This window comes from Protobothrops mucrosquamatus, unplaced genomic scaffold, assembly GCF_001527695.2.
Source record: "Protobothrops mucrosquamatus isolate PMUCROS unplaced genomic scaffold, P.Mucros_1.0 scaffold131, whole genome shotgun sequence".
Classification (NCBI taxonomy): domain Eukaryota; kingdom Metazoa; phylum Chordata; class Lepidosauria; order Squamata; family Viperidae; genus Protobothrops; species Protobothrops mucrosquamatus.
The window spans coordinates 107,616-117,380 of NW_015386498.1; the positions used below are offsets into that span (position 1 = coordinate 107,616).

The 9,765-nt window shown below is 36.6% G+C and overlaps 1 protein-coding gene across 1 annotated transcript in view; it reads left to right on the forward strand.

Annotated features, from left to right (window-relative positions):
• Window positions 1-4,819, forward strand: part of CDK13 (cyclin dependent kinase 13) — a 52,442-nt gene extending 47,623 nt beyond the window's left edge. The window contains exons 13-14 of the mRNA XM_015813060.1: window positions 1,875-2,465; window positions 3,441-4,819. Coding sequence (XP_015668546.1) covers window positions 1,875-2,465; window positions 3,441-4,300 — 1,451 coding nt within the window. The 3' untranslated portion in view covers window positions 4,301-4,819. The remainder of the gene's footprint in view (window positions 1-1,874; window positions 2,466-3,440) is intronic.
• Window positions 4,820-9,765: the final 4,946 nt, after the last annotated feature.

Consider the following 9,765-nt stretch of genomic DNA (forward strand, 5'->3'; position numbering starts at 1 on the left):
TAGTTTGGTGAGCCACAACGTCTTGCTGTCAGTCAATGGCTACGCTCGCGTCAAAGACTGGAGACCAACGGTCCAGGACGGGCGTGGCAACTTTGGCTGACTTGATCTGATTGGGCAGGAATACAGTCTACTACCCAATGGTGGAGTCTCCATCTCCGTGCTGAGAAAAGGCGTTCAGGTAAGACAACGCCCCTTTTGTATCTATTTTGAAACTTCAAACTCTTCTTTAAAAATATTTCTAAAGTCATTGAAGTTTAGTACATCTTTTTTAAACTTTTTTTTAACATGCATACTTTAAAATACACTTTCACTATTATTTTACAAACTTTCAAAATTACTCAAACATTTCAAGAGAAAGTAAGAAAAAACCCATTTTCAAACACCATATAAACACAAAACTATAGATTAGAATTTTTGATTACATATATCAGATCGGTAGAAATCCATCCTAACTCCTATTAAGTGTACGTAACTCCCCCCAATTTGTCTTCATAGAATAAAATCTTTTTCTTCTCTGAGATGTCTATCAAGTAATATAAACTTCACTTTTTCTCAAGAGATTCTCAACTGAGTATCCATGAAGAACAAACTTGTTCTCTTGAGGATTGTAGATTTACTTGGAACTCTTTTTTCAATTGTGCTGAAGGTTTGTATTTATACCATTGGTGTCACGTTTATATTCAAAAATTGCAGTTAAATCAAATACTTGTGGAATTGCTTCAGTGGTTTGGTAACTTTCTACACATAATTGCACCTTTGAATTATTCATCTTTCTTCTTGAATTTGTTTATCTTGCTCTTCTTTTGTAACATCCTTAGAACACAGTTGATTTATATTGTTTTATTTAAATACTTCTCACAACTCTGGCAGTCTGATACATTCGATGTTTCTTGGTTTCGTTCATCTTCTTTTCTTTAACTCCCTCTTATGGTCAAAGAGTAGAATTTTTATAAATCAACTGTTATTTCCTGGCCAATCAGAATTCATAAAGATTGGGATTTCAGCTACCCACAACAAAACAGACCAAAGCTACAGATTACATAAAAATGATAAAATAATATCACAACTTTTTAGATTCTTAGGGTTTCAAAAATATATTTATTATTTCTTTTTTCTTGGGTTTTCCCCTCAGCTTCTTTACTCAGGGTGATACACTACTTTTATATAAGAAAGATTTGCAAAGGATGCAATTTGGGGCATCCCTTCTCCTTGTTTTTAATTCTTGTTCTGTTTTACTTCAGACATTTTTTTATTATATTTATGTGCTGCCCATTCTTGTATAAAGGCACTAACCCTTAGTTTCAAAGTGTACCTCAAAAATGTATCTTTTCTACCTATTGTACATATACATTTGAAAGCCTTTTTACTTTGCTTTATTTATTTGCTTTATTTTTTCAAATATAATTTGCCAGATTAGCCATCTATAATCGCTCAATAGTGAGATGGGCAGTATATAAATTTAATAAATGGATAAAATTTAAAAAACAAACAAATAGTTCACCTTATTCCCTGTGAATGCTGGAAAATATAATCTACGTGATAGATATATAAAATCACTTTATTCGTATTTTAATTGATTGCAAAAAAGATACAGAACTTTCAAGTGAAGTGGAAGACAGTAAAAGTGGTTCTCATTTTAAAATAAACTTTATTTTCCAATCAACTTGAAAAACTTGAAAAATATGTAAAACTCTGCCTCTAGGATGAAAGCAAAATATTCATTCTCCCACACTGAGCAAAAGTCAAGAATATCCTTCAGATCTAACCACTGTTTAAGTAGTCATTGAAATGGGTCATAGTCAATTGAATTTTGCTTTGGACCTTAAATATGAGCATACTAAGTGCTTCCTTTCTGTTTTTCTTGCTACTTTCAGTGAAAGCAGGCAGTGGTCAGCCACTAAATCAAAATGAAGTGGCAATTCTCCTAAACCTGCTCCAGTCTAAAACTAGTATTAATATGGCACAATTTGCTCAAGTGCTGAACATTAAAATGAATCCTGAGACTGAGCAACAACTGAATAAAATAAATCTTCCACCTGGCATTTTGGATGTGGCTGAAAAACAGCCTGAGCAACAACAACAGCAACAACAACCGCCACCGCCACCACCACCACCTAAGCCACCACTGCCTCCCTCACCAGATCAAGAGCCTTTAAAGCAAACAGCAACACCACAGCTTTCTGTGCAAGCCACTCCATTGACCCAATCTAAAGTTGACACAGAAGTTACCCAAGCAGCTGTGCAGAGTGCATTTACAGTTTTGTTATCTCAGTTATTAAAAGCTCAACAATTGAAGCAAAAAGAAAATTTCCTAGAAGAAAAGGAAAATGGATCAGGACATGACATGCCATTACAACCAAGACAGCCTCCAGAGCCAAGTACACCAGCATCTGGCAATTGGGAAGATGTAGAATCACCGGCATCTGTTTATCCCCATCTGATTAAATCATTATACACATGTGCAGGTATGAGTTTTGGTGTTGGGAAAAGTAAATTTAGGCAGGTGGGCAATTTATATGATTGAGAATGTCAGTCTTATTATTGCTTCTCTCAAACTGTCGGAGGAGAAATTATTTTTGGGGTAATTTTCTCTTCTTAGGTTTACAGGCTAGGCTACTTCAGTTGCTAATGACTTAAGTGGCATGTTAAAGTATTATATTCTGTAATGAAGATTAAGTTATTTTTCAAAAACTCCTGTGATACCAAATGAAGAATGCATTAAGAATTTATAGAATTTCCTTATTTTTGTTTCATTGATACATATACTTTCCTTTTACTTATAGTTATTTGTAATCATCGTACAAAAATATTTTCCAGAATAGAGGATCAATGCATTTCTGTGTTCACACACTGAATTGGCTCTAGAGGAAATTGAGCAGAATGGTATCTACACCTCAGCTTTGTTGATTCCTACCCTCAAATCCTATGTACTTTTTCATGGGAAGTCTAAGTCTCAAGAATAATGTGAGATAGGGCAAAAAGAACTTCTAATAGAAAGTTGGAGAAAATTGGCAGATGCATTTCCTATGTATTATTTATTTTAAAATTTATAAGGCTGCCAGACTCCATTGAGACTTTGGGCAGAATGCAATATTAAAACAATAACAGGGATCTGGAAATAATCCTAGCCCCCTTCTTCCCCCTCCCCCCAACTCTAAAAATAGTCATACAATACTCAACTTTAGTCTAAGATCAGAGAAAAGACCTTTTAAGACAAAAGTCAGGATGGGGCTAAATGAATTTTTGGGAAAATATTGTTTTGGACAGCAGGTGCACACTTGGATAGAGAAGCATACTTCTAGAAATAATTTTGTTCACAATTTTGCTTGATCCAGATTTTTAACACTTAATAAATATTCTGTATTATTAACTGCATATTTAATCCTAAACTGTAGTTCTAGCTGCATATTTAATTCTAAACTATTTCAAAATTAATTTAGGACAAGATGACTTGGTGAGACCCCCTGAAATGAAACCTCAAACCCCAGAAGAACGTCCTCGTATCTTGCCACCAGATCAACGACCCCCCGAACCACCTGAACCACCACCAGTTACTGAAGAAGACCTTGATTATCGGACAGCGAATCAACACTTACCTTCAATTAGTAGCTCTTCGGGGATGGATCCTCATGCTGGAGTAAAAGCAGCTCTTTTAGAGCTGCTGGCTCATCACCAGGCTCAAACATCTGAGAAACCAGCAACATCTAATGTGGAGTTCCAGCCAAGAGATTCCTTTGTAGCAGGTCCAAACTATAAAGATAGTTTTGTATCTACTACATTCTCTTGTGCCCACTATAGTGGTAGTGATGGAATAGGAAATGTATCCTCTGGGACATTAGAAAGGGCAAATTTTGTTGGAAATTCAGATATTCAACCCTTGGAGAACTATAATATTGCTTCATCTCATTCAAGTAGTGCCCTTCCAACTCCTGCCTTTTCAGAACCATTTCATAGCTCAGTAACTCGTTATGGAGACATTTACCTCAACACTGGTTCCATGCTATTTAGTGGAGATAAGGATCATAGATTTGAATATAGCCATGGTCCCATCACAGTACTGGAAAATAGTGGCAATTCAGTTGGAATGTCTGGGTCTGAAAGTACTCATTCTCATTCTTTGTCTTCAAAGATGCAGAACTATAGCTATGGAAGTAATTTACAAGAACCTCCTGCCACTGGCAGCCACATTCATGGACAAACTTGGACTTCTCCTGCTCAAGGACCTGGATATTCACAAGGATACAGGGGACATATTAGTACATCAGCAGTCAGAGGTCGAGGCAGAGGATTGCCATACTGAGCTGCTGCTCTTTTCTCTTTCCCCCTGGCCCTCAGGCACGTCATTTGTATCTGGAAATACTTTTTAGCTGTGATTTCAAACAGCAGTCCAACAGACTTGAATAATGTTAATTCAGCAGCTTTATTTTTATTCAGAAAAGGATCTTGCATACAATAGGAAATTGCTTACAACTTATGCTGTTCTGAAAATCCAGATAATTATTCATCTTTCAAATTCTAGCTATAAATTTTATATTTTGGCAGTTCTAAGTCAATGCTAAATTTAGGGACATCAGCTTTTTAAGGCACACTACTAAGATCTGAACTATGCACACAATTTGTGCTTTTTTTGTAAGTTTGGACCAACTTTTATGTAAAAATTTTACAAAACCAAAACAGGGCACTGATTTATTTGGTATTTCTTTTTACAAAACTACCTTTAGTCAAGAAGTCACTATCAGTCTTTGCACTGCTTTCAGTGTTATCTGTGGAAATGTTTGTGCTCATTTCAGACAATAAAATAGTCACTCTTGATACTGTTTATACATACTTTGACATTGAGTTGATTTACTTTCAAATTGTTTGTTTAGTAAAATATCCAGTCCATCTTCCCAACATTTGTATAAATATCTGTTTTACTTGAATGGTAAGTGCCTTAATGATGTAATCTTAAGGTCTGAAGAACATTTCATTAAATTCATAAGGCTGTTTGAAGGTAATTTGTATTTTGGTACGAAGTATTAATATTTACACTACACCGACGCTAACCTAAGGACAAATGGGACACAATAGTGTCTTAAGAATTTTCATATCCTATTAGGTGAAACATTTATCTTTTTCCAAAATTATAACTATCACCATATTTAATTAAATGAAATTACATGAGAATATATGGACAATAATGAAAAAAGGTAGGTTTCCTTCAATTTTCTGTACCTTTTAACTACTTTACCAAATAAAAATTAGTGTCCTGTTTTATTCAAAACAGTTTTAAAAAAATTAAAAATAGCATTTTCTCACTATCTTCTAATAAGTACTTCACTCATTTTAAATGCTGTAGAATGTAACTTTGGTTATATAAACAGAAATCAAGGCAACTGAAATTTAAACAAATTTATGGAAATTATGATGGTGCCAACCAATTCTGTATTATATTACTCTACTAGCCTATTCATTTAATTTGATTAGGTTTTTAATTCATTGTATCTTCAATTGCAAAGGAGGGGGAAAACAAGATTCTTGAAAATCTAATTCTGGCTTCCGAAGATGCTTTCTGGCTTTCTACATTTGTTTCTTGAGAAGAAGAGAAGTCCCTGTAGACCAGCCACTGGCTATGATTTCTCGGTATTGAAATGTTTTTAAATAGCCATATTGAAAAAAAGGCTTTCCAACTGACTATTCAGTTGACAAGCTAGTGCATATATATGTAGCTATTTTCTAAAAATATACAGTAATTACATGTAATTTACATGTATTGTCAGCTGAAACTTATTAGATAGAAGCAATTCAAACAAACATTGCTTCTTTTTTTTAAAAAAAAATGAGAGTACTGCATTTGTAGACTGTCTGAACTCCCTGTAAATACAACTATAGTCATCCTCAGTAAAGAATTCCTGATTGAAAATAAAAACAGCTGAAATAAAATATTTTGTAATTTTAGCTGTTAAATTGATATTTCAGATAAATAGTGGTCTGAAATGGGTGCTTCTGAATAATCCTGTTTAGTAAAAGTAAACATTAACATCAACAATATCTCTTTGATAAAATTTATTTGATATTCAGATTTGGATTAAATTCCTAGTGATCCTTTTGGTTGTTTTTAGTTCTCACGTGACTATTATATATTACAAGGATTGTGTTAAGAAAACATGTCAGGTTCCAGACCAGACAAAATGTGCTGTTTTTTTATTTATACAGTATTGGTCCTATATAATAGTGCAGTGCTAACAGGAAATTCAGACGTTCTAACATATTTTCATGTGCATTTCTTAAAATATATTAAAATTAAGGCCAGTTTCTCTCACAATACATTACATAGACTATTTCCATTTTTAGTGCCCTGTTATAGCCTTGTTCTAAACAACATCAGATCCCTACTGTCTACTTGTGAAATAAGTAGGTTGAATCAACAAATACATTATTTTTATTAAGGAAAGACATGGTTTTTACCTCTTACTGATCAGATCACTTGGTTTCCTATTTCAATGTTTCAAAATCCGAAGCAGGTAAGTACAACAGAATGTAAGGTAGAAGGTACAACAAATGGGCCTAAATGTCTTCATCTAATAAAGTTATTTTCTGTGTTCAAGACAAAATATTTTAAGATATCCCATGTTCACATAGATAATTAGAATCATTAGGAAACAGCCTGCCAAAACTTGTGATTTTACAGTGTTGTATTTTAGTCATTTCTCTTGACTAAAATTCCTGTTTCAAATAGTTGAAGGCTAATTTCCATTATTTTCAGCGGATCCATTCTAAATAGCAATGTAAAATTAAAGATGCAAGTTTGAATTTAAGAACTTCCTCTGCAGATAAAAACATCCTATTTATAGAAAAATGTTCCACGATAATTCTCCCCCCCCCCTCTTCTGCAAGCATGAAGGCCCTCTGAAAAACTGTTAAGACCCTTTGGAAAACCAAGGGGCCTAGTATTAGAAACTATAATTACAAGGAAGAATTGATAAGTTAACATCATCCTCCATCCTTCTGCAAAGTCCTAAACTTGGGGTATATATCTATCTACTAATAGGTAAAAAGCTATATTTGTTCTATAATTTGGGATTCATTATTTTAACTTAAGGGGAGGAAACTGCTGCTTGCAATATACCATTTTTGCATCGAAAAATACATGACAAATCATTGCTTTTTTCAGTATTTATAAAGTATCCTTATTAAAGAATTTAATAGCATCTTAAATTTAGAAAAAATAAAGTGGCAGCCTTGGCACTCATTCTATTTTACTGAAGAAAGTTACTGAAATTTGTTTAATAGGACAGGAGATTAAGGACTGAATCTCGTATTTTGTCTACCAAGTTCACATAACATGCAATCATATATGCACCTCTTTAGAAGAATTAAAAGGACTTCTAAATTGGAAAGTTGTTTTAAGACCTCAGCCTTCTATGTTCTCTTATTTTATCTTTTACACATATCTATTACTGGACTTTCCCACAGAGACCTAATTTATGTAACCTATCTGCCTTTTTTTTTCTTGGAAAAAGATTAGCAATTGGAATTTTGTAATTGCAAACCACTGCTTTGTTTTCATTTGTATCCTCCAAAACAATTTTATATCTTTAAAAATAAGTATAGTCAACTGCTTGACTTCAAGAAAATACATCTGGCTATTCGGGAGAAACCCTAGGTGATAGAGAATAGTACTTGGATCCTTAAGGACACATCCCTTGGTGCCAACCAGATACCATTTTTGAGTTTCAGTTAAAAGGAATCTAGCATTTTTATTTCCATGAATATTTCTAGGGTTTCCAATGGATTGCAGAAGAGAATAAAAACAGTGGTAGTTATAATCTAGTGCTTTGCTTGATAGTATCTTTGCCTAACAGAAGAAGACTTAGGGTCAGCTGAGATACAGCAGTCATCTTGAAGATTGTATGATAGTGATGGCGAACTTTTTAGAGATCAAGTGCCCAAACAGCAACCCAAAACCCACTTATGTATCATTGGGTGCTGGGTGGGTGTGGCCCATTGGGTGGGCATGGTCCATTGGGTGGGCATGGCTGCAGTGGTAACGGCAGACTAGGTGGGACTGAAAAGTTCAATCAATCAAACTTTGCGAGATCTTTTTTTCCCCGTGAGAAGTTGAAATTGATTGATTGATTGAAACTTTTCCCTTTTTTTGCACATGGCAGCGGAGGCCTAAAGTGAAAAGGTTTTATAAACCCAGCTGAAGGCCTAGGACTGGGGCGACGGTGCGCGTGCCCACAGAGAGGGCTCTGCATGCCACCTGTGGCACGTGTGCCATAGGTTCGCCACCACGGTTGTATGAAATGATTTGGTACAATAAATCTTAAATTTGTAAATCTAAAATAGATTTACAATACTCCTGTAAACTTGGCACTAACTTCTTAGTAAATAAAATATGTCCCGTGGAAATCATATAGACCTTGATAAATTTATTTTTAAATCTAGCTACACAGCTATAGCTTTAAGATCCACTAACCACAGGGTGGCTCTAGTGATTGAAAGTTGCTATATGGTTTGTTTTTCTGAGATCTTATTCCCATTTTTTTTTGTAGAGAGGAAAAAAGCAAATTCAAATGGTTCAAATATAAGAAAGTTGTACAGTTTGGCACAAGAAATGTTCAAAACTTTGGTATCTCAAGTCAATTGAGAAGCTGTAATTGATTAAAATTGACTGTAGATGAGGGTAGGTTGTTGTCCGTTTGATAGTTGAGATGATGGTAAAGGTTGAAAAGTTTATCTGGTGGATTTTTCAATTTATAAAAATGTTTATAGAGGAATGTTCAGCTGATTGACAGCTCCTATAGTACATACTATAGTACAGTATGGGAAAGTTCAATAGCTTTGATGCTCAGTCATCAGCCGAGGGGAGATTAATTAACAAACATTTTAATTTCTTCTTTTTTTCTGCTTAATGCTTGCTGCTGCTGACTGAATTTTACCACCTAGGTTACTTGATCTAAGTCAGGGGTGTCAAACTCAATTTCATTGAGGGCTGCATCAGCATTGCAGTTGCCCTCGGGGGTGTGTGGCCAGGGTGGGCATGGATGGAGTGGGTGTGGCCTATTGGGTGGGCATGGCCAGCTCTACATCGTTTGCGTCAAGGGGGCCTGTGGGGGCCTGTGCAGGAATGGGACAGATCTGAGGGACTCTGGCAGAAGGGACCAGGGCAAGTGCCAAGGCATGGTCCACTGGAGGAGCCTCACCATTCCTCTCAGGCCATGCAGGGAGGTTGGATGGTGGTGCGGGCTGCCCGGAGCCCTGGACAGCAGAGGTCAAATGCCCAGCCTGGCCCTCGAGCACCCGCGGCACTAAGCCCAGCACCACTTCCCCAAGGGGGTGCCCAGCTGCACTTACCTCCTCCTCAAGGTGCTGCTGCTGTGCTTGCTCTCCTTAGGTTGCTCATGATGGGCATGAGGGCAAATTCAGAGGAAGGCCCATTCCCTCTCCATGGGAGGAGACCCAGCTTTGTATCCAAAGCTTCCTTAGCAATAGGATGGGAGACCCCCAGGATAGGCCAGGACTCGGCGCTGTTCACCAGCTTCACACCTTGCTGCCTGCTGAAACTGGGCAGGTTGGGGACTAGGCAGCATTGCACCTCATCAGTTTCGTGCCACCCGGCTCAGCTCTTGGCACTGTGAGGAGAGCGCTCCGCTGCTTGCTGAAACCGGGCAGGCTGGGGGCTGGGCATCATCATGCTTCTTTTTGGATTTGCACTGCCCGGCTCAGTCTCTTGGCGCTGTGAGGAGAGCGCCCCGCTGCCTGCTGAAACCCCGCCCCCAG